This window comes from Orbicella franksi, chromosome 4 (genome assembly GCF_964199315.1).
Source record: "Orbicella franksi chromosome 4, jaOrbFran1.1, whole genome shotgun sequence".
In the NCBI taxonomy this organism is placed as follows: Eukaryota; Metazoa; Cnidaria; class Anthozoa; order Scleractinia; family Merulinidae; genus Orbicella; species Orbicella franksi.
In genome coordinates this window covers 18,328,450-18,353,275 of record NC_138148.1, presented here as the reverse complement: position 1 = coordinate 18,353,275, position 24,826 = coordinate 18,328,450, and the positions used below count along the sequence as shown (strand labels likewise).

The 24,826-nt window shown below is 37.7% G+C and overlaps 2 protein-coding genes across 4 annotated transcripts in view; one reads left to right on the top strand and one right to left on the bottom strand.

Annotated features, from left to right (window-relative positions):
* LOC145484714 (uncharacterized) overlaps positions 1-24,826 on the top strand; it is a 256,461-nt gene that overhangs the window by 1,801 nt on the left and 229,834 nt on the right. Inside the window, exons 4-18 of one of the 2 annotated variants that reach the window (XM_081463339.1) lie at positions 5,206-5,331; positions 6,036-6,100; positions 6,454-6,565; positions 7,048-7,223; positions 7,359-7,421; positions 7,661-7,744; positions 8,448-8,630; positions 9,531-9,622; positions 10,634-11,208; positions 11,447-11,490; positions 12,206-12,317; positions 12,636-12,678; positions 12,899-13,117; positions 13,598-13,655; positions 14,829-17,549. In XM_081463339.1, coding sequence (XP_081319465.1) covers positions 5,206-5,331; positions 6,036-6,100; positions 6,454-6,565; positions 7,048-7,223; positions 7,359-7,421; positions 7,661-7,744; positions 8,448-8,630; positions 9,531-9,622; positions 10,634-11,208; positions 11,447-11,490; positions 12,206-12,317; positions 12,636-12,678; positions 12,899-13,117; positions 13,598-13,655; positions 14,829-14,978 — 2,102 coding nt within the window. In that variant the 3' untranslated portion in view covers positions 14,979-17,549. Of the gene's footprint in view, positions 1-5,205; positions 5,332-6,035; positions 6,101-6,453; positions 6,566-7,047; positions 7,224-7,358; positions 7,422-7,660; positions 7,745-8,447; positions 8,631-9,530; positions 9,623-10,633; positions 11,209-11,446; positions 11,491-12,205; positions 12,318-12,635; positions 12,679-12,898; positions 13,223-13,597; positions 13,656-14,828; positions 17,550-24,826 lie in introns of those variants that run through there. The other variant, XR_014049064.1, reaches the window with a different exon arrangement.
* Positions 17,425-24,826, bottom strand: part of LOC145484749 (acid phosphatase type 7-like) — a 25,715-nt gene continuing 18,313 nt past the window's right edge. For both annotated transcript variants that reach the window (XM_081463382.1, XM_081463383.1), the window contains 10 exons: positions 23,703-23,728; positions 23,002-23,099; positions 22,637-22,699; positions 22,028-22,142; positions 21,155-21,268; positions 20,712-20,772; positions 20,017-20,084; positions 19,836-19,907; positions 18,966-19,106; positions 17,425-18,371 (listed from right to left, as the gene is read on the bottom strand). In XM_081463382.1, coding sequence (XP_081319508.1) covers positions 18,288-18,371; positions 18,966-19,106; positions 19,836-19,907; positions 20,017-20,084; positions 20,712-20,772; positions 21,155-21,268; positions 22,028-22,142; positions 22,637-22,699; positions 23,002-23,099; positions 23,703-23,728 — 842 coding nt within the window. In that variant the 3' untranslated portion in view covers positions 17,425-18,287. The remainder of the gene's footprint in view (positions 18,372-18,965; positions 19,107-19,835; positions 19,908-20,016; positions 20,085-20,711; positions 20,773-21,154; positions 21,269-22,027; positions 22,143-22,636; positions 22,700-23,001; positions 23,100-23,702; positions 23,729-24,826) is intronic.

The window sequence follows — 24,826 nt, the reverse complement described above, 5'->3', positions numbered from 1 at the left end:
TGTCTCCTTTATGAAATAAACTAGTTTTCTCATTTTTTTTAAATTATTGAATTTTCCAGAATTTTTATAGAAACAATTTCTATGTGAAAATTTGATGTTGCAAAAATGTTGTATATCTGTAATAAGGTAAGATGCTGGTCTAAGCCCCTTCAACCATTCTTGTAAACAACCCAGAGGTTCTATTAACTTTTTCAGCAGGAGGGAAACTGGTTTCACAGGCAGGCAAAACTATTTGAACTGAACTTCTCTATACTTTTTCAGCAGGAGGGAAACTGGTTTTCACAGGCAGGCAAAACTATTTGAACTGAACTTCTCTATAAGAAAAACTTTCCACTAGATGGTCAAACAAGGCAGTGAAAATAGTCCTCACAACTGGTCAATTCACCCGCTGCCTGGCCCTTAATGAAACCCCTAACAACCAGCACCTCATATGGCCAGCCATGTGAATTTTCTAGTTTTGATTGCTTATAAGCCACCACAACCACCTTTAGTATTCACAACTGAACCTTTTCTTTGTAAATTAATCTCTTCCAAGTGATCACCCGAGAGAGACTGATTGCCACCAGTCAACACTAATCTCAAACTCAGTTTTCTCAAACTCTCCACTATCTCGAACTGGAATCATTTTCCTTTGAATATACACTTTTTCAGGCCCCTTACTAATTGTTGCAACCACCCTTTTAAAATCTTTGAGGTGTTCATTTGCCAGTGAGAGCTTTACCGATGCCTATGTGGTTAGATATACATTCTCAGAGGATTTGTGCTTCAGATCTATTTTTTGGGATGGAGGCTTGATCAGAGTTTTTGTTAAATAAGGCTTGGTGTTTGTGGCCTTATGCTCCACTCACAAAGGGGCAAAGAGGATGAGTGAGTGAGTAAGGCTTGGTGTTTGAAAGCAACCTGGTGGTCTGTTCATGAGTAGAGGCCGGAATGTTGTATTAGGTGGTCCCATGGTGACATCAGCCAAGGAAGTAAAGGTTGAGCAGGCAGTGATTTAGGAAATGAAAAGCCTTGACCCTTAGGCCGATTCCAAGGGTATTTTGTCATACAGTCATACCTATACATGTATCCATACATATCTTTATTTAAATTCAGATTTTTGATTAGCATACAAAACTGCTAGCATCTCCGACTCGTTATTAAAATTGTGCTACTTACTACAAATGATACTACACATTATTTACAAGCACATATATAATAATTTTCAAAAATTAACTGACTCTTAAAACTAGTTAAATCCAGTGCCCTTCTTATATCATGCTAAAGAGAGTTCCAAGCACAAATAGACAGATGGTGGAAACTGTTCAGTCCAAAAGTAGTGGTGGCCACCTTCAGTACATTAGGAGCTTTTTAAACCCCCTGAGATCATATTCACAATTGCGAACCTGAAGCGGAGAAGTTAGATATCGGCAATTACACTGGCAATAACAAACCATGGTTGCCTCCATCAGGAAAGAGGCCACATTTAAGCACAGCCCTGGTTTAATTGTGGGAGTATGAAGACTTGCGAAGTGTTTAGTGTGGTTAAGAACTGCATTGGGGGAAGGGGGGAGGGAGGGCATGCAAGAGTTTCCTGCTTGCTGTTGTTTGTTTTCGGCTCTTCATATTCTTTCCCTCTGATTTTCATAACTTACTGCCAGCTAATTAACAAATTTAAACATTTAGATTTAAACATATAACTCGTTTTTGCCCCACTTTTTGGATGCTTCAAACTTCCCATTTTGACGATTGCTCTACTACACCCCCTAGCTCTGCCACTGCTGGTTTATTTCCTAAAGGATGAATTTAACCACTGTAAAAATTGCGAGCTTGCATTTAGCTTTGGTGGTTAATGTCCAAGTGGAATGTGAACGGTTAGTGTGTGGCCTTTTATAGGTTGGCCTTCTGCAAGTTGGAGCCATGGTATGCTAGCCCAAACTTTTCAGTCACCTCAATTACTTTGTCCTGATCAGTTGCAGAAGTGGTGGTCAAAGAAATCCAGTGGCTTCTGTTTGAAAAAAGCACCCTGGTCTTTAATTAGTCCTGGACTATTGCACAGCACTTCACATCTAACTTTGCATGATGCTATTAATAGTGTTTATTTTTCTTCATGTTAATGAGGTACAGAGATTTTTGTACATGAAATCTGGTATATTCATCACAAGATGCACCCCTCTACATCTTTCTTTTTACTTCTAACTTATGGTCGCACAATGCCTTTTGAAAAGCCTGTTTTGCAAAATACAAAACTTTGGAAGTTAAAGGCAAACTTTCTACTTCTGTTGATGTTGCTTTATATTCCTCTTGAAGGTTATCACACAGAGAGCTCTCACTTTTGTACATTCATGTGAACTATGCTTTCAAAGGAGCCCTGGCTAAGATACTTGACATCCTCCATTTTTCTGGCTGACATCTTTTTTCATTCTGTTTCCTTTCTTTTCATTTCTTTTGCAAAATTTAGTTTACGTAACTTAACTTAGTATTAAAGACTGAATAGCATATTGTGTATGTCCAGAAAATATCCATATCTCCCTCACGGAAGGGATTTTTTTTGGGTCCCCCTTGCCCCACCCCTCTGGAAATTCCAATACAGCTTCATATTACAATTTAATTTTTTTGGTTTCACCAAACCCCCCATGCGCCAGGGAATTATAATCTCTTTTGTGGGAGAGTAATAATATTAATTTTCTGGAACTGCACAAATTTGAAGAAAATAATTAATTGCATAATGTGGAGTAATGAATAGGCCATATTCGTATTCTCGGTATTGAACTGTCCCGAACTAGCTTGAAATGGAGGCTCGTACGGGGGAATATCATTAAAAAGCAACAAATGTGATTTGCATTTGAAAAGACTCCCCGCATTAACCTCGGTTGCAAGCTAGTTCCAGTCCAATACCGCGAATACAAATATGGTCTATTATCATTAATAAAAGTTGTAAAAATAACATAATGAAACACCTAACAAGTGTCATAGCTATCAGGTGGAAGGATTGTTTTACATCTCACATAATGGTGCTAATATTCATATTTATTTTGCACATCAATGCAGGTAATTTTGGCTAGTAATAATCTCACCAGATTACACTGTATTTGGTGTTACCTTACTAGAGACAATAAGCTTAGTTTAGTTGACTGTGTTCTTTATTCTCATTGCCTGACTGATGAACAGCTTTTTGATATTGTATGGAGAAATTAGGCATTAATCATGCATTCTTGGGAATTGGAGTGGTGTAGAAGTCATTGTCATTCAAAGTCATTTAATATCAATAGCAGCACATGTTATTGATATGTAAATAGGACAAACTCATGGTTGTTAAACATGTGGCACCCTTTTGTTCTATATCACATTCTGTATATAGCTTGACTGAAAACCAAAACATTAAAAGCCAATATAGTGACTGTTTATTAACTTTTTGTCCCCATATTGATAATCCAGAATGTATTTATTAGTCTGTGAAACAGTACATGTACTTCATCGTCTTTATAGTCTTTAACATTAAAATCATGAGCAGAACTGTTTCTTTTAGAATAGAATACAAAAGTGTACTTTGTTTATCCTTGAAATTGCTGTGGAGTGTAATCATCAATCACATCGTTCATTATACCCATTGTATGTAAACATACTAATAATCACTGTATTAGTTATTAACTAATTTTGCCATTATACAAATTTGGTGAAGTGTGTCAAAGCAGTGAATTCACAGTTAATCTTCCTTGGCTTGTTTGCTGGAGGGTTTGCATTGCAAGCTCAGTTCTACATGGTAGACTTTCCCCATGCACAAATGGCATTTAGCATTGCGATGAATGCAGTTGTGAAGCTATGATGATCAGAAGACCATGCTAAAATGGCAGAAAAGAAGAAGTAAATATGCCATTCTTGTCTTTGACGTTAGTGATGTTGGCATCCTTGGCTTTGGCTAATCCTTGTTTGCTGATAACTGTACTATGCTAAGCATTACACAGATGATCTCCCTTTTTGTTTGTGATCAATGTTTAATTCGATATTCTGTCTTGTTTATGATCTTTTTATCTAAAGCATAACTTTTGTTGAACATGCTACATCTGTGCACTTTGTGTTCGTAGTGGGGTTTATTTGTATTTTTTAAGGAATGTTCGATGTGTTTACTTAAACAAGTTCTTCTTGAACTCTGCCAAAAATGAAGCTAATACACTTCATTTTGTTTCATACCAAACACAAAAATATCTTGTTATTACATTTCTATGTAGTAAGAGCAAATTCTTGCTGTCTAGTGCGCTGAATAATCAGTGGCACAGCCATAAATTGCAGCCTTGTCTTGCTTGCCTTCATTACCTCTGGACATTACTGAACAGTTGATTATACATAGCACTGTGGGAACCTTTTCAGTATGCAGACGTAATGTCAAATTTAAGGTCTGTGATACATTCGTATACAGGAAGAAAAGAGGTTCATTTTACAAATATTATTCTGATCAGGCTTGTCACAGAGTTGTGAAGCAGGTAGTGTATGGCTGATTTTACTTAGAGCTAATATGTACTCGGCCAAGATCCTGAAGTGCATTTATGTCCTTACTGTAGCTGGTGATGTTCATTACTAGGCAGCCAGCTACTTTTAGCAACTCAGCTAACACCTACAAATTTATTAATCCAACTCATTAAAAATTTAATACATTCTCATCATTTATTAAGTACTTTACACTAAGAGAAAATATAAGTTTTTAATTTATTTGTGGGTCCTAAACTTATTGAGTGTGTAGACCTTTGTGTTGACTATAGTAAAAAAAAAAAAACAGTGAGGTCAGGGTGCTAAGAAGCTGACCTATAAGCAGTTACTATAATGTACTAGCCCAAAATTCACTCTCACTTAAATCCCCCAAAACGATATCTCTTACAGTCCTTAATCTGTAATTTGAATCTCCTCAAACATTTTTCCAAGGAACTTCACTTTCCTGTTGGGCAAGTGAAAGATAGACTTAACTAGCCTGACTGCAAAATCTGCTAGGCTAGGGCAATCCAGCCTGTGAGAGCATTCAGATTTTTTGGCTCTTGCATTTTTGTCGGCGCATGAAACAAGAGCTGAAAAAACCGGATGCTCTTGCAGGGCACAGGCCATCAGAGATAACTTTCTTTGCACGCTGGAGATTCTGTGATGTAAATTAAGGAGACTGACATTGAAAAGTGACAGATTTGATAATAATAATTAATTTATATATTAACATTGTTTTTACTGTTTTTTTCTTTACAGCTGGTCAGAAGATTCCAGGGGTTTATGCACGTCCTATAACAAGGGCCCAGAAGTTGGAGAATCTTCAGCTATGTATGAGCTTCATGGGAAACAGAGATATAAACCTACAGGGAATCTATGTTGGAGGTACATGTGTGTGTACATAGTTTACATCTACATACAATGTGTTTTGATTGATTAGATGAAATTGTCAAAAGATTCTGCAAACCATTCTAATAAAGATTCTGAACACAAGAACCTAATATTTTATTACTAGATATGGATATTTCAGGGCTGGGTTGTTTAAGCTGATTAAGCTAACCCAGGACAAGCAAGAATTTTGATTTCAGTTTTGTAACTTTGCCTTGAGAGTTTCTGTTGACATTGTTTGTTCTTCTGTTTTGGGTTTGAACAATCTCAAAGCAGTGAAAAACATTTTTATACAAGAAATATGAATACCTTGGTTAACTTTTAACCATGGGTTAGTATTAAACAGCTTTCGAACAACCCGGCTCATGACTTTTTACAGTTACCATTTCAATCAAACAAGGATCTGAGTGATTAAAGCAAGAAGTTACAAATTCCTGTAGTTGCAAAGAAAGATGCTGTCAGGTGCTTAAACCTTGTAAGAATGAATTATTCATGTTAACTATGATATCTGAGGATTTCAATGATTTGATAAAATGGGGCCAGACCCAAGTATAATCTGCTACACAAATATCTTTCATTAGTCCACCTTACAAAGTGATCATTTGTCAGCACATTGTATTGTAACAAAATAAGCTACATGTAATTATGATATAAAAAACTAAATAAACATTTATTTTTTCTGTTGTTCTTTTTCTCATCAGATCTTATTGATGGTAATGTGAAATCTGTCCTGAATCTCTGCAGAAATGTCAAGTCACAATTTGAGGTCAGTAGAACTAAAAGTCAGTTTTGTGTACAAGTCATGTACATGTATGTTTTTAAGTTCATGAGTGACTTTATGAGAATGAGAAAGAATACCGGTCCTATAAATGGGTACCAGTTAATTTAACTCTGCTGGTGGACTAGGATCCCATCAAGGGGAAAATAGAAAAACACTGACAGAGATAAGCTCCAACCAGCAGTAAGGACCTCTTGGCCTGATGCAGATTTTTGCTGATTTACCTTTTCTGATGTGTAACCTTTGTTCTGCTGTGGGCTTGAATTAATCATAATTACATGTGATAATAATCATCTGATGACAATCTGAATTAAATATTGTTCATGTGTCTTTTATTACAGGGAGGAGGATGGATGTCTCCCGACAGAGCACGCCCTGGTTCATCTGGATCAACTAAGGAAGAAGATTTCAGATTTACAAATGGGACGGTGCCACACTCACATTTGACAAATGGTTGGTTTTGTATTACCATAGTAGACAGTAGTTCAATCATGACTATTCAGTATGTTACACTCTTGGCGTGTGAAAGGGCAAAAGTTATTTGACAAATGGTTGGTTTTGTATTACCATAGTAGACAGTAGTTCAATCATGACTATTCAGTATGTTACACTCTTGGTGTGTGAAAGGGCAAAAGTTATTTGGAAGTCCTGAGTTTGACATTTAAGTGATGCTGTTTTAATTTTTTTTCCCTGGAATATCACATCTATTCCTATATTTTTATAACCTGCTACCTTTTAAACAATTACATGTGCGCTCAAGATTTCTACAGAATGATAGTCTATGAGACGAAAGGCCGATTCAGTTATCATCACATTGAATTCATTTACTTAAAACATGCTTTAGAAACTGTAAGTGTATTAAGAAATCACTAAGACACAAACATGACTTTGATAAGTGTATTGCACATGTGTAAAACTTGTTTGCTGTGTTTCAGGTTATGATATTGACCCACGGCCACATGGTAACAGTTCAGGATACCACTCTGATGAGGCTTCACCAACTCGCAAGAGTGAAACATCCCCAGCACAAGAGTTCCGCATGCCAGGGATGCTTGAGGGTCAGGAAAATCAATCCAGAATTCCTGTACAGCCTTCAGATGTTGTGATCATGGTAGATATCATAATTAGTTGTAGTAACTAACTTAATTGGCAGTGTGATTTTAATTCTTTAGATTTTAACCTTTGTCTGTCAAGGTACACACCTGCTAATAAACAAAAAAAAAATGCTGTAACTATTGTGTCATAGAACCGAACTGAGCTGGACAAAAGAGGAGTCCTACAGACCAGCGAGAGTCCACTATCTTCACTAGTAAGTGCTTAGTTGTTATAAAATAGAAAATGTTTGATTGGTCAAAGAGTCAGTGCTGTTCAGTAACCTTTATCATGGGCAAATGGCTTTGAAAGTGTATTATCAAAATTACAGTAACTGCACACCACATCAGAAAAGCACAATGCCTTGCAGAGTTGAAAAACAGAAAGTAAATGTATCTTGTGTGAGACAGTGCCATTTCAATGTTGTGTTAATGTTTTCAACCTTTTTCACTGCAGATTCGCAGCAATGGAACCATTTCATTGGAAGATAGACTGAGATCATTATTGAGTACACCAAATCCTGGAGGACAGGCTGCAGAGGTTCGAACACAATTAACTAACAGGGAGATAACAATAAATAAATAATAACTGCAATAGTGCTAAATTATCAGATAAAATAATCAACATTTTGCATTGTTGCCTTCTTTAAGGAACAAAGAACAAGTATGCTTTTAAACCTTGAAGATTTTTTTAAAATAAAAAATAAATAAATAAATAAAAAATAAACAAATAAATAAGTAAATAAATAAATAAATAAATAAGTAAACCTCGAAGATGGCTGATCATTTAACACCAACAGAGCAAGAATTTATAGTAATGACACCTACCAGTTACATGTATTTACTTACTAGCTAGTGTAGTGTCGCTTAGGTTGGAATTTTTCAGCTGGAAGGGAAAGTTCTGTCACAAAAAACTTGCTGAAAACAACAGAGTTGCTGAGCTATCTACTAACTGCATACAGAAATTCATAGAAATGAGGGACAATGGCATCCAGAAAACTTTAAGAAAGCGTCAAAATTTCACCAACCAACTCAGCTTAATAAAAAACCATGCCATAGAAAATACAGTGGCCAGCAAAATCAATGCGACATACGCGCGGCGCATGATGGAAAGGTGTCATATCGACGAATATACAGTGGCTTTCCTGGATTATGATTGGCTCTATTTTTTATGACATGATATAAATGGATGTATTTACATTGAGTGACTTGTGTGTTAGTAAATCTTTGAATTTTTTTTACAGGAAACAGAGGAGGAGTTGATTATTCCACCACCATCGAAGTCAGATCGTTTTGATGACGATGACGACGATGTGGAAAGACGACTTCAGTCACTGCTGGATGTTGCTGAAGAGGACAAGCCGGATGTGGAGGTGAAGGTGAAGGACTACAGTAGCATGCGGGAACTAGACAAGATTGGCTATGTGGTAAGAATGACAGATCATCAGCTATAGACCTGAAAACATAACTAGAAAAGTTCGCTTTCAAACTTAGTACACAAAACCGTGCGCTCTTTCCAATTCCAAAGACGAACGTTCATGGCGAGAGCAAAGTCGCAGGCGTTTTCCTTTATAAACATAATTTTTCCCCTGATTTTAAAGCACGTTTCCGTTGAAAATGTTCTAAAACAATTGCTTTAATTCTGTTAGCCTTGTACCGAGTTATGATGTACTGTGGAAGTTCTGAGAGCAGTTAAGGACGCTAGAATTTCTCTCGGTTGTAGTCTGTCCACAGACGTTTATGTTTTTTGCTGCGAGTTATTTCTCTTCGAACGCGCGAGCGATGCGAGTGCGGAACGCGAGAATGGACACGAACTGCGTTCGGACTTTTTTAAAATGCCCCGCGATTAAAGGAGCTCAGTCATGGTATTTTGAGTTATGTTGGCCACATACAAAATTACCTTTAAATGGTAGGAAACCTGAAAATAACAGTGTAATAAGATAGAAAAACACCAAAGACATAATGATAAACCATAAAGGAACAAGGATGGCTAAGGATGGAGAAGATTAACACGGAATACAAATGACGAATTTGAAAAATTGAGGCTAAACTTTTCAATATGCGCAAACCGTGACTGAGCTCCTTTAACAGTGTTGCTAATTGCGATCTCAATGAACTCAAGACAAAATAGAAGGTCTGTGGACAGAACATCTCGGTTGCGCCTCGAGCAACTCTTCGATCATGATTAGCTTGCGAGAGCATGTGGTTTTTTCGGCTCTTCCGATATGATACGTTGTAGTGAGTGAAAAATAGGTCTTGCGACCCCCAGCTGCGAAGGAAGTAGATCTGTCTTCGCTAAGAAGTAACATTCCTCTTCCATTTGTTAGCCAAGTCACCCTTCCCAAAAGATGAGGAACGTTCAGAAAGGTCGTAATCAAGGAAGGACCAGCAGCTTTACAGGCACTGCCAAGGCGGCAAGGTAAACAATTAGTGTTCTTACAGCGTATTCGGTATTGAATCAAAGAAAGAGTAGAAGTAACCTTGTTTCCAGTGTCGCTGTTCTTCAGAGGTCGGGAAGAAAAGGGAACTTATGAATGACGTTGGAGTAGAAGGGTTCAAAAAGAGGAAAATGTATTTGCTTCGTTTTGTTCTATAGTGACGTGTAAGTTACAACTTAACGGAAAAGGAGGAGGGGTTCTCTCGGATGATGAGCCTGCAACAAACACACTGAAAGTTGCAATTTGATGTGCGATAAGCATTGAACATTGGAGAGGAAGAGTCAATAATTTATTTCGCTAGCTAAATCTTAACATCTGTCAGTAGACGGTCGAGTAGGAAAAGACTGTGACTTAGTTATCCTGAAGACTTTACGACCCTTACAATTTTGGTTCTGGTGTTTTTTTAACCTCGATGGCCCTCTTCAAATATCAGCTAGCTCCTGACATCCCAGAGCTGCACAGAGGTTGCCAGAACAAACAACGAAATCACCCGCAATCGTTAATACTTAAAACAGTTATATTATGAGCTTGAGATTTCTAATAAACAATTAGATTATGAGCTCGAGATTTCTATCGCGTGATAGTTAACGAGGACGCAGCCCAAGTCAACTATCACGCATAGAAATCTAGAGCGAATAATCGGATTGTTTTAGTATAGATCTACTAGTCTTTCAAATCTTTGATCTAAATCCTCTTCACAGACACTTCGAAAACGCCAAGAAACGACCTCCAGTTTGTTAACAAGCGCTCACTGCTACGCTACTCACTATCTGCAACAGAATAGATAGTAGCGTAGCCAAGCAGAGAACGCTATTCGTGATAGAACGCTATAGCAGCAGCATTTGTAAACAAGATAAAAACGAATTGACACAGAAATAAAGTAGTGATCACGATTGGCTGAGTCAAGTCTCAGTTTTTACTTTTAGTGTTTGCTTTTTTATCAGGGCTTCAGTAATGGCTAATGCACCCATGTGTATCTTAATTCTCCTCAGGGGAGCTAAATTACCAACAGCACCCCAGAACAGAAGGACCAAGATGGATTCTGACTCGCCACCTAATTCACCCAAGTTACATCGCAAATTGGGTACGTCTGTTGCCTTGCCAACAAGGGCAACTGTCGTTTCATCTGAAGTACAAGTCTCGCGCCCACAACTGGTGTCCTCTCAAAGATCTTCAAAGGACAGATCAGGAAGCATGTATGGTGAGAGCAGCCATGCAAAGCAGATCATCAAGGGGGAAGGCACGCCACCAAAACGATTTCAACGAGTTAATTCCCATTCAGATTTCCTCAAACAAGTCGCTGAGAAGTTAGCGGACAGGTCAACCACTCCTACAGTGTCTGGATCAGAATCAGCATCTCCACCCGACACACCCATGCTTCCGACACTGTCACCCACGTCATCAGTTGCCACCTTTGTGTTTGTTAGTACATCAGATTCCTCTGGTTTGAGCTCTGATGATGATGATGATGAAGATCATCACCGGCGCAGACGTTCCTCCAGTAGAGGCAGAGGTAGCGGTGGGACACCAAAGGGCAGAAGGGACAGAACAAGCTCTCTTGGATCAGGTATGAGCTCTCTCAGTCATCCTGACAGGGATCTAAAGATACCGCGATATATATTCGATTAAGTGTCCAACCTCGAATAAGCGCCTACCCAGTAGGTAGGAAAAGTTAATAAGCGCCGTTAACAAAACTCAGTCTACTATCCACTGGATAGTTTTTTGGTATGGCAGTTAAGGTATCCACCCTTTGAGAAATTGCTCCCATAACCGATCTATTTTTTTTTCATTTTTTTTTCTTTTAGGAAAGGCAAAGAGTACTCCAGATTTACAAGTAATTCGAAAACAGGTATTGGCAGAATTTTAATGAAATAATTCTTTGTTAAATTAACAATCAATTAATAAATTAATAATAATAATAGATAAATAATACATTAAATTGATAGTTTTTGTCACAAATTTAGATTCTCTCTCAGGATATGTAGCTGGAGGCTTGCAAAGATAGAAAATAATACTATGTTACTCGTACCAATGGCAGTTGTTGAAGGCTAACTTAGAGGACACAATTTTCCGCCCATTTGGTGTGGGGCGAAAAATTGGCCTTATTTTCAAATCTCTGTTTCAGTGGAACAGATTTTACAGACCACGTTTATTTTTAGCGACACGATTCAAATAAAGCAAAATAAAATTGTGCAAAGTGACCTTTAGACTGAAAATTGTTTCCCTTCGGTCTTGCCACTCGGGCCCAGGCCAACAGCACGATATGATCTCTCGGTCGGTGTTAATTATTATAAGGATTTGATTGAGACTTCGTGGCTTAAATTGACATCTGAAGAAAATTCTTAGAAACATGCATGTGGTGTTTATCGACTGTTCTATCGACTTTTGATTTTTAGCCAACACTTGCCTAAATTTTTGATTTTGTGCGTCCCATCATTTTTTTTTTTTCGATATCAGTTTGAACTAAAATGTTTTATACAAGTCGTCATAATATCCCCGCCAGGTACCCTGTGGTGTTTCTTTAAATGCATGACCTTACACGTTGTCTCTTTTGAAATCCACAGCTTGAATCTCTGGAAGGGATGTACAGTGAGATATTGACCAACATGGATGTAGAGTCCAAGGATTCTAAATCCTCCAACAACAAAAACAGTCAGAGAGCAGCTGCTCTGCAAGGTATGTGAGTGTGTCCCGGATACATAAACCAGTTGTTGTTTAACTACCAAAACCAATATTGTTCTTATCTGGGTAGTCCGAAGGGACAACAGCAACGTAGTGTATTCTTTAATCTATAACCCGGATTAGTTTGTATCCCCCACTTCCTCGCTTTTTGGTTGTGCATGGCAGGGTTTCAGGGATTACCAGTACAGAACGGGGCGGGTTACCTCAATAAAGCAGTGTTTTTGTTATACAAGAGCAATATAGGTCAAGTGTACTGAGAGCGTACTCTTCTCGTTATTGTATCGTTCATTTGTGTTCTCTGTACTTTTGCAGCAAGCCTGGCGACTTACAAGAAACAGAGAAACAAAGATATTAAGTAAGGCCTTTAAAATACTTGTAAAAAGTGTTATCTCATTTGGAAATATATTTTTATATTAGAGGTTTTTATCGATAACTAATAACTTATGACCTCTGGCTTTGCTCTTCCAAAATCCTGCGTAATGACTAACGATACAAATCTGCGTTCATGCAAATAGTTTTCCTTTTGTTAGTGGACATTTTGAACTGAATCTCCTCCTTTCTAAATGTTCAAACAGGGCTGTGAACAAACGCTTTGGACGTCTGGAGTCTCATGTTGTCACTTTAGCTAGGAGTGTGGCTCATCTCTCGTCAGAATTACGATCACAAGCGTCGATCAGTCAAGATGTGGATGACATGAGAAGACAAGTACAGGACCAACAGGTTAGAGCTGATGATGACGGCGATATGGCAAGAGAGAGTGCTTTGCTTCAATCACGAGTGAAGAAACTTAGAAGGTATATGTACATCTCATCTCATATGGAGGAATTGTGCATAGATTAGTTAATGTATCTGGTTCAAAGGTAATTACATCATTTGACATGCCCTCCAATACTGTTAGTGTTCTTGAAAATTATTTGACGTTTTCAAACGCCTTCGCGATACCAACACGGACACGCGTGACAGAAACCTGCCTTCTGAAACTTGCAACGGTCTACGTACGCTCAACAGTTCATTCAACAATTTTGAGGTTTTACAGCGTGTAGCAGTGAAAGCCCTTCTTTGAGTCCTCTGGAAAATTGAATTATCTAGTCATATTTCTAAATCTTCCAGAAGTTCGCGGAAACGAGAAAACGTCGCCATTTTGTAGAGGACCTTCAGTCATTGCACACTTATGGGTGTGCGACAGCTCAGCCAATCAGATTGCAGCATTTTCCTTAACATGCTAGTAGGAGTCTACTAAAACAGTTTATTTTGTTTATACCTTTCCTGAACAGTTTCTTTGGTGAAGATCCTCCACTTCTTGCAATCTTTCTTAAGAAGCTTGGATATGAGGTAGGTAAAATTATTGGGACTTAGTATGCAGAGTAAAGTAGGCAAATCACTAAAACTAGAAGATCTTTTTTTCCGCAATTTCCTTCGCAACGTTCCATACCAACGCCTTAGTTTAAGGTTAAATGGTTTAGTGAACATTCTTTACCAACACAGAGTCGGAGGGGAAATCCAAACGGAATCCACCGCAGGAAAAAAGATGGCGGCTGTACATTTAACCACAATGCCACGCGAACCTATCACAGCCTACAAGGCACAAGGAAAGCCAAATTTTTACATTGATTGTCCCTGTAGTAAGGACATTAAGTAGCCTAGGTTTGAAGATGTTATAACGTTTCTGTACGTTTTTATGAACGTTGTTTAGGTTTTCGTGCGCTTAGAACTATGGGTAAATGTACCAGTCGCCATCTTTTTTCCTACGGAGGATTGTGCTTGTTGAAAGTGAAGCATAAAACGGGGATGGGGTGGGTGGAGTTAACATGGTAATTTTTAGCTTTCTTGTTGACATTTATTATCGTGTGTCAAACCCTCTCTTCTCCCATCTAAAAGTTTGAAATTTTGATTCGTAAAACGAACCAGAAAGTTGTCATAAGGATATTACTGAAAATACATTGTAAACAAACCTGAAAATGTGGAGATCTGACTGCATTGATTTAGGGAGCTTAAGCAACGACGACGACGACGCCGAGGACGACGACAAGTCAAAAGTGAATTTATATTTCACCAGCGAAATTCGCAATTGTTTAGAACTGTTCAGTACGCCAATGGCTCTAAAAACGTGCTCAGGCTAAATATGCAACGACAGCGTTCAATTCCAAATGGAAATACGAAAAAATTAGCCGTCGTCGTTTGCGTTCCTCGGACGACGCAAAACTTGGTCATTTCAAGTGTTGTTTTGCAGAGGACTGCAAAGAAATGTACAAAGATTTATAACGCACGCGCACAGCTATTGTTTTGCTCATTAAACCTTTTGTTTGGTGACGTTCTCGTTGCCGTCGTCGTCGTGGTTTGCTTAAGCTCTCTGTACAACCAATATAACCACAATCGATTGTCATCATTGAAAATTCTACGTGAGAAATCTTAAACGCAGGAGGCCAGCAGACTCCCGACGCTTTCGCCCTTCGGAATTTTCCCGTTCTTCGTAGAAGTCCTCTCATTCTCTATTTCTTTCAACAGAGGTTCGCAGACAACTTCGAGGCAGAGCAAGTGGGCATTCTAGAAATGGCTTACATGACGGAAGAAAGGCTACAAAGTTTAGGCATTCCTCTTGGTCCAAGACTGAGAATCATGGAAGAAGTTAAGAAACTCTCCTGGCACCAGCCATAAATTTTATATCGTGCTACATATTTCATTTTCTGATTTCTTTTCGAAACAAAAAGACTGAAGCATTGCAATCAGAAATTAGCCCAGATTTTCATAAACTTTGAGAGGGGTGTAAATTTATCCGACTTATGTATTTTACTATTTATTTAGTCGTAGCCTCCATTCGGACATCAAATAATTCCCTATTTGCGAAGGGAAGGCTGTTCTACAAAATTAATTCTAAAATGAACCAAACACGAGAATTCCTTGATTAATACAAAAGGATTTACTCTCCAAAATTAATTTGCTAATGAAATGCTTCAGCCGATTTGACGTAAATATTGCTTTTGTCCCGTTCCACGAGTTACAGGTCAACGAATCAGAATTGTGAACTGCGTGTCAAAGAGGCAAGAGGAACAGATTTTTTCAGTTATTATACAACTGAGAAAATTACTTCGTTGTGACTGGCTGACTACAGGTCAATTTATCGTTAATTCTTAATTTGCACTGCAGTGCAAATTAAAGGCGGCGAAATACGTGATACAAACACCCTCAACTTGCCGCGCAACATTGTTTCGTTGCAAGTTTTGGGACGATGTTTCGCGTTTTTCACCTTGCGTGATCAGCTTGTCGCGCAACAAAAACATTTGTTGCGGGTTGAAGAAAGTTGTTGCGAAAAGTAGAGCCCGAGTCTACTTTGAGCAACAAATTTTGGCTTTGTTGCTCGTTTTTCATCAAACTCACAACATGTGACGCACCAAATTTTCTTATGCTCATGCAAATCAACCAATCAGCGCGCTGCATCTCTTCAACCCGCAACAAAAGTTTTAGTTTCGCGACAAGTTGATCACGCAAGGTGAAAAACTCAAAACATCGACCCAAAACTTGCAATGAAACAATGTAGCGCAACAAGTTGAGGGTTTTTGTATCTCGTATTTCGCCGCCTTAACGCGCGCGTGTTCTTAATTTTCTCGGTCGTATAATAAATGAATAATCGTATGAAAGCTAGAAAAATTAAGGATTTACACTCCTCGTGATATTTGAAAATTCTTTTAAATTGCACTCGCCTAAAGCCTCGTGCAATCTTGAGAGAATATCACTCGCATTCATACGATTACTTATACTTATACCTGAAAACGTTGCGGATGTCATGTTCAGTGACGCCGTCTAGAAGAAAGTCTATTTTTTTAATCGCTATTTTTGAACAGGTAAATTTAAATCGAATTTCCAATAACCTATTACTTTGCACAAATTTATGTTGCATTCTGCACGTTGAAAGCTTATACCCCAGAGCCTAAGTCACATAAATTCATTTTATAAAATTATATTATTTCAAAATTTAACAAATTATGTATTAAAACTGCTGCGAAAACAGGAAAAAATATGGTATGGATAGTTGTTACACATATTCTTTCTTCTTTCTGAGTACTTTCGGGTGTCTGTATCAGGCAATGTTAAGAATCAAGGTTTTATTGAATTTTCCATCATAACCGTATTTCGCAAGATCTCATGGCTGAACGTTCTTTAAACGAAACCAGTTTTTGTACGGTCAGAAGCATGATTATATGTTTTTGGTACGGGATATAGTTAGGTTTGGATTAGAGGGTGTCTATTGTACTGTTATTATTCATTCGAGATTTTGCCTTTGGATTTGTTTAAATTTCACATCAGGCCCGGTCCACACCATGCCGGAGAAATTTGAAAACGCAGCTTTGTTTCTACGGCTAGGCCTACCGTCCACACGAAAACGGAGCTTTTCGAAAACGTTCTTCAAACCGGATGAACACCGGCTTTGCGTTTCAGTGTGGACGGAAAACATTTTTAAGCACGGAGCTTTTCGAAAGCGCTCTTCAAACCGGAGGAATTCGAAGACGCCGGCATTGCGTTTTACTGTGGACGGACAACATTTTGAAAACGGAACTTTTCGAAAACGATGACGTCACGATAATCACGTGATTTTCCTGTCCGTGTTTTCATCGAACACATCCAAAATGGCAGGTGATTGTTGAGTTTTTAAATTTCACCGGCGTGGTGTGGACTGAGCCTCATATGCGTTACACTGTAATAATGCACAGTTCCCTCGATCATGCTCGCAGTGCCTCAAGGAAGTTGTATTCACCATAGCAAATCCATAATGAAGTTCCGTGCGAGCTTTGTTATAAGATAAAATAGTTTCTTCTAGTCTTAGCACCTGACATCCTTCATTTGCAGATCAAGTAAACAAAATCTCTCACTCCTGAGCTAGGAACATGTTATGCTGAAAACAACCCCCTGGTTTTTGTGTACAGCGCCAGTAATGCATCAAACCAACCAACCAAATATTTAAAGAGATAATGTATTATATTTTAATTACACACATCCTTAGCGCTCTTAAGGTTTCATTTTCATTTTTGGGCTGTACTTTTGCGAATTCCATTTTGAAATAGGCATACCTCTATTTAATCACAAATCGTATTTTTAATAAAACATCCATTGTTGACAGAACTTTATTTTTTCTAAAGGATCTCGATATCATTTTCAACAGATGTATATTTTCATAGTTAACGATGTTAATACAGACAATATTTTGTATTCAATTAAAGGTGTTGTACTCATTCTTGTACTTGCTCCGTAAAATCATCAGCTATTTCTTGGGGATCATTACTAATTGAGCTATACACTGAAAATTACATTACACATTAATCTGGTTACCCACAATCAATTTACATTACAAGACAAGACAAGCTACAAGTAGAAAAAAAGCAAAAAGCAAAGTATAGCTATTCCCTATGTTTACTAAGAAACTGTAACATCAGGAATGCTGGGGGAAAAAACCCATGCATGGAAAAACAAATACTTTCAGTTGATGAAGGCACGTGCCTGCTTGACAGCCATACATCTCCATTCCTCTCGTGCTACTCATAATATATTTTATCTTTTTCAACATTTTGTTAAAAGACAGTTTTCCAGTACGTATCATCTAATGACACATGCATAAGGTAGATCAAAGAGGGCCGAGTAGCCAAGGAGAAGCAAATGATTTATCCACTGGTTTCATGGTAGCTTTTGATCAAGTCAAGCTCGTTTTTTTTTTTTTTTTCGGAGAGAGGGAGAAAGAGAAAGCGCAGAAAAGGATAAAAGAAAGGCGAGAACAGCTTCTCTCTCGGCAAGTCCACATGTCTTACATAGGTAGCAATTGATTTTCCATATGTTGTATTAAATGTGGAACTCATAATGCCTTAACTAGGAATGATAATTGTTTCAATCAAATATATTGCAAATAGACTTTTTAATCTGAACTTTAAGGCCGCTCTTTTTAATCTTTAACTTCAGGCTGCTCTGTCGTTATTCAGTTCAATTCTTGATTTTCTTTGGAACCCAGGCTTCTGGTCCATGCACGTCTTTGATCATCATTACTTTGTCAATGACTTCTCCCCCCTGCATGAAAAAAAGGCAAAAAGCCAAGAATCAAACGAGATCACTAGCCGTAGCACTACTTAAAGAGGTCATCAGTTTTAAGCCATATGTTTCTGACTGCTGCTTCACCTTCTGACATTTTCATCTTTTACTACCTTCAGCAGTCATTGTCCAGTGCAAATTTCCAACAACCCAGAAAATACCTTCCCTCCAAAAAAAACCTCTGACTCGAAAACTCCTCTCATAATCCCTTTCTTTACTCTTCATTAATTTTATACCTTGTTTTGTAACAGTTTTTCATTTCGTCCCTTTATCTTTAATTTAACGAGATTTAATGTCTAGCAAGCTATAGAAATCCAGTGTGTGCAGAGAGTTCTGTTTCTCTCCCAGTGCTATTGTACACTGTATGAACAATATAAGTCTTAGTGGGCATTCTCATCCATCCTTCCTTCACTCAGCTTGTTTGTGTTTTGTGATAGAAGTGTTTCGTTCAATTTTAATTTGTCAAGAAGCCAATGCAACGTGATTCAAGGAGTTACCTATCAAGAGAGATTTTCATCAGGAGTATTAAGTTTGTGTGAACCATTACTCCCTCACCCCACCCTCCTTAGTTACCTTGTCCACACTGACTTGTTCCATGTATAAGTGTGTCTTGTTGTGGATGGTCATTCTAGTGTAACCATAATCTTCTGACCGATAAGCTGTCCAGGGAGGATACTCTTTGGGATTAAATGGGTCATGATCTTCTTTACATCCCTAGAAAAGTAATGTCTCGTTGTTAACTGGAGAAGTCGAGGTTTTCAACGTGAACGCGACGTTAAAAATTTAATTACCTACTTGTAAAAAACCTACTGGCCAAAGTGATTTGTAAGGTAAGCACATACATTGTCGAATTTGATTAACATCGACACCGCAGGGAAGAACAAAGTGCCCCTATCAGAGAGGTGTCTGTAGTATGGAATTCACAGATATGGCGTCATTGGAAAGGTAAACACAACGAAGAAAAAAAGAAGAAATGTGTGAGCGCTCGGGTCACCCACTTGCTAGGGTAACTCGTTTGCTAGGGTAACCCTCTCTCTTTGTAAACAGGCCCCTAGATTCACTCTTCATTATGCTTCCAATTTGTCTTTTAAACTTCAATGGCAAAACGTTGCATTTTAACAAGCTAAGTCCAATAACATAAAAGGGGGTCACCAGATTTGCTTTTCAGTTACAAGCCCATAAAGCTACAATTATGTGTGATTTTTCATCAGCTTATAGTATTGCGATGGTGACTTGTTACGTCAAGAAAATGACTGAAACTCGTTCACCAATGACTGGGCATTTAGTTGATACCATAACTGTAGTGTCAACTGAAAAGCTGAGAGTGGGAGAATTCATCGATACAAGTATGAATACTGAAACAGTCCCGACTGGAAACTACTGTGAGCCACCTCCAAAACTGATGAAAAGGTTACATGGAAAACATGAAAGTTTATAACATACCCCCGAGCCACTGATTACATGCACTGGGGCACAAGGGTTGGTGTAGGGTTCCTCCAGTGATCCATTGCAAACCTGCCACAAACAAGAAGCACGATGTTGTTGTTGTTATTGTCCCGTGCCAGACCATGAAAATAAAGTTTGTTATAATGGGAATTAAGAGAAGAGAGTTTTGATATTTTACCTGCCTGTTGTAGAGAGGCAAGAGCCGCTCATAAGAGTGCTCGTGAGCCCACAGCATAAGATCAACACCTGAAGAAATGACGCAGTTGATAACACAGTTGTAAGAAGTGTACATAACGTCATAAGCACAGATTTCATACGCAGAACTAGTTCACAAAAATTATATTACTGGCACAGAATTTCGGATGATTTTAATTACTGGCAAAAATATTGTCCGAAAATATAACCGTTCGAAATTTTTAAGCGTCCGAAATTTTAAGAGTCCGAAATATTTACAATACAGTTCAAAACTTAAAGTTATCTAGTAAGAACTAGTAAAACTATCTTTTTCACACCTGTTGTTTCAGTTCGTGATACGAGGGCGTAAATTTACTTTAATAGCTACATGATTGTATGTTTCAGCAAAGTGTACAAACTTTGTTGGAAATGAGATAAAAATGTGTCCAAAAATTAAGCTTCCGAAATTTTAGCATCCGATCTATTTTCTACAAGTAATGTACTTTGTATCTCAACTAAGTAAAAAAGGGTTAAAATTGATTTTAAGTACAGTGTACGTTACTGTGTGCTTCAAACGTCCCGATTTTAAGTAATTTGCCACCACAGATCTCATGTGTTTAACACATATTTCTATGCAGGTGGACCCATATGAATAATGGCAGATATTGTGAATCTGAAACCCTGTTACTTCTTACTCACCGTATTTGTAAAGTAGCTCTTCCAAAGCAAACAAATGCTTGGAAGTGATTCCAGTGCGAACCTAAACAAGAGTGACATAAGGTTGTAATCAAACTCACTACTGATATGAGCACTTTGATAGCATTTTGTCCCTGCACCTATCTCTAGCGTGACTAGGCGTCGCATAGGGCATTTATTCCGTAATAAATCAATGTTTTCCCCTTTCTTTGCATTCATTAACTGGTACTTTATAATTTATAACTTAAACATAAGATATAAGACACATTTAGAAAGAAATGTACCAATGGTTGCTGTTGGTTCGTAATCTATACAATATTATATAATTTAAGGAACTTCACATCCCAAAAATAACGGGAAGCATTTGGAGTCTTGAGCACACGGGTGGAAAAGCTGCAACCTTGATTCAAAGATAAAACTGTTTGTGAACAACACAATAAACATACAATACTGGAATGGCTGCTACAATCATCGCCATCAGAGTTACTGCAGTACATTGGCCTGTGACCCATCGTGATGATCCAGGGACGTAATGCACGGTTTTCAGGAGATGTTGCTTCCTGTAAGTTGGCACACCATACAAACGAAATTGGTTATTAGAACTTTGCAACCACTAAAATTGTTTGACAATGTCTACTAAAACTTTATTTTTTTTAGTAGCAACTTTTGTCTCCATAAACAGATTACAGGCTGTAGTACGCCAAAGCAACACACTATTTTTGAAAAATACACATACTGTAGCACTGTTAAAATTAACAAAATATGGTGTCATAGCAGTACAGGCACATAATACATACAAAGAGCTATTAAGCATACTATTGTGTAATACCATACTTTTTTCCCCAGATTTCCTAAATGTTATTTATTCTAAAGCCCTTCACGTTACAGTTAATTTACTACAATATTTTGAAGCTCAATACTATTAATGGCCTAGGCAATATGTCATTACAGGTCAACTGTGATCAGCTTCAAATGTTAACGGCATTTTGGATATCTAAGTTACAATGTGCTTTCAACATAGAAGTGTTCACCAGCCTCCAAAGAAGGTGCTGTTCATTAGCCTGGAACTAGCTAACTAGTAAATTTTTCTTTCTGGCTAATGGGATTCATATTAATTTATTACCCATTCATTGCCAAAAAACTGGCCCTATACCCACATAGGGTTATGATCAAAATCTAAAATCTAAATCATTGCCAAAAAAATATATATGTACCCTTTGGCTAAAAGTCAAACTGGCAGACAAAGGCTCTAACTTGCCCTTAAAAATCTCTTTGCACTCTAGTAGACGTAAAATTGCCAGTTAATTAGTTTTTCTAACCTGAAGGTCTTTTTCCAGCCACTCGTACTGCTGAACAATCTGTTCAAGGCCATATTGGTAGAAATGGTAGACCTCTGTTGAAAGGCTGATAATGTGTGCAGGACCAATGTTCCAACTAAAAAGGGACACAAGAAAACAGTGGTATGATCACAAAAAAATTCCCAACATTCGTATCGTGTTTTGGTTGCTTTATATTAGTATAAATCAAATTTATCAAATTTATTTAATTAAAAACCATTTGAGCCAAGTTTAGTATGCGTGAGATGTGTTACATGGCGGTTTTGCAACACAAATATAGAGCCAATACAGAACCAGATATTAGCAATCGAATATGACCTACGAGGGATTCTTATGCTTTGATTAATTATCCTAAATTCCCTAGAATAAACCATTAAAATACTTTCAGGTCTGAGTTTTCACAACAACCAGGGAGTCTCAGTTTTTCGGGTCTGAGGACTGAGTTTTCAAGACACCCAGAGGGCCTGAGGTTTTTGGGTCTGAGGACTGAGGTTTTGTGATGCCTGGCTAGTTTGAGCTAAAATGGGCAGTTTCAAGGAAAAGACAAAATACTTTCATAAAACAAGACTTTCTTATTAATAAGCATTTTACCTGTAGAAGATACCCTCTGTATTTCCTGGCATTGAAAACCTGTTTCTGTAGTTAGAGAAGTTGCTGTAAGGAAAGACATACATTGTATAATTATACATGTATACTGGTCAAAGTATTTACTATACTATTTAGTGAAAACCTTGCAACTACTAAAAAAAATACTATTAAATAAATAAGTATTATTTAAATTGTATCGTAGGCCTTCCAATTAATTTTCAAGCACATGAAGTTGTACAAGAAACATTTGGAATATTGAATGTCAATCTGGAGTTGATGACCAGTTTTAAATAGCTTTAATTTCTGTTTTGTTTAATTATATTTACTATCTTTTTCTTACAATAAAATTCCTTTCCTCGTGAACTTACTAGGCCTGTTCGTGATTTCCTGGACATGTCATGTACGGTACGTAAGCAGCAATTGACTGAATTTGATTCATGAAGTCATCTCCAACCAGAGCATTATCCTGTGCACATAGAATAGAAAAGAAAAAATAATTATATTCATTTAAAGCCTATCCTGTCTGTTTTGTGAAATTCAAACTGGGATAATTCTTATACTCTATAAAAAAAAAGTCTTGGGACTTCTACTTTCCACCAATTTTGATACATTTACCACAAAAAAATTAAGCCTAAAAACATGAAACAGAGGAGATGCCAACAAGCGCCAGTCAATACCAAGGATGTGAAGTCTACATGATGTACAAAGGAGGGCGAAAGCTGACTTTCAAAGCCATGAATGTTAATATAAAGTCAATTGGAAGAGAAATATGGCAGACTTTCAAAGCGATGAATGTTAATATTAAAAGCAAATTGGAAGAGAAATATAGAAAACACTTTGGGGTATAATTTGACTGTATGTCATTTTGGACAAAGAGAATGGGCACCAAAGGGGCAGGAGTTGCCCCTACCTCATTAGGGAGTAAACTGTACATATATCTGGGAAATGGGAAGTTCAGATCCACTCCCACTCACCCCTTCCCCACCCCCTTCTGGCCCCCATGTGAGATTGAAGCCTGAAAAAGCATTGAAACACAAATAAGAAAAGTTTACAATGAAAGGTGTCTTACAGAGTCCATATCATAAGCAAAGTCACCTGAAAAAGAAATATATGAGATTGAATTACCACGAGTCACTATCATTAAGCTAATTAAAACTAGTAGTAATCAACGATTATGAGAGTGCGTTCGACTCGCATGCCTTCACTTTAATATATAATTTTACACCTTAAATAAATGGTTTCACTAACTAACTTTCAACCTCTGTCTCTTGATAAAATCAACATTTTTCATCGACAACCGAGGTTTTACAGACAGATATATCATAGTGGCAAAGTCCATGCCAGTTTAAGAGGTCCCTGTACTAACTATGATTTCTTGATTCGTTGCGTGACAGCGCCAGTTTCTATGGACTCAACTTTTGTGCTAAATATTCTCACATTAACTGGTAATGTTTAAGCATAATAGTTAATTTGAAAAAGTATATTTTATACACATTATTCTAAGCTGAAGCACAAATATAAGCAAACATTTGCAATAGTGGACGCGCTTATCGTCAGCGTAAACAAACCCTGTGCGATTCGAGTATTTCCCCTGATGAATAAAGTAAACAGTATTTACATAATTTGCCCTTCCTTGGTTCAGGCACTCTCTTAAGGATCTTTCCCCGCTGATTCCAAACAATATTTGAGCGGATAAAGATTGAGCGACATGTATCTGTCGTGACCGGAACTAATCAACAAATGCAATCAAAATATAGCTGGTTTCCCACAATTAACATTCCAAACATACAAAATAAACAAGGACAATACCCTCAGATTTCGATAAATGCTACCAATGAAGCATTTATATTCACTAATATCCAACGCTGAGAGCACAAAATAGCGAAGCCCATGGCGCCTGAATGGAAAGAAGTCAAAGAAAGCAGCGCAAAGACGAGCTCGCATGTCCTGCTTACATGCTCACATGTTCGCCACATGTCTTATCACATTTAATCACATGTCTCAGTTTTAAACAGTACCAGTTTACTGGCCGTGACATGCCCCTGCAAAAATTAAGCGGGGTGGCCATTTTGGTGTCCTTACAGGAATGTGGAGTTTTTCTGCATATAACTGTGCACAGGGCAACAAACTCTGGAAAGCCACAATGACAGTTATATCTGCAGTATTTCAACTGAAGTTTATGTTAAATTTGTG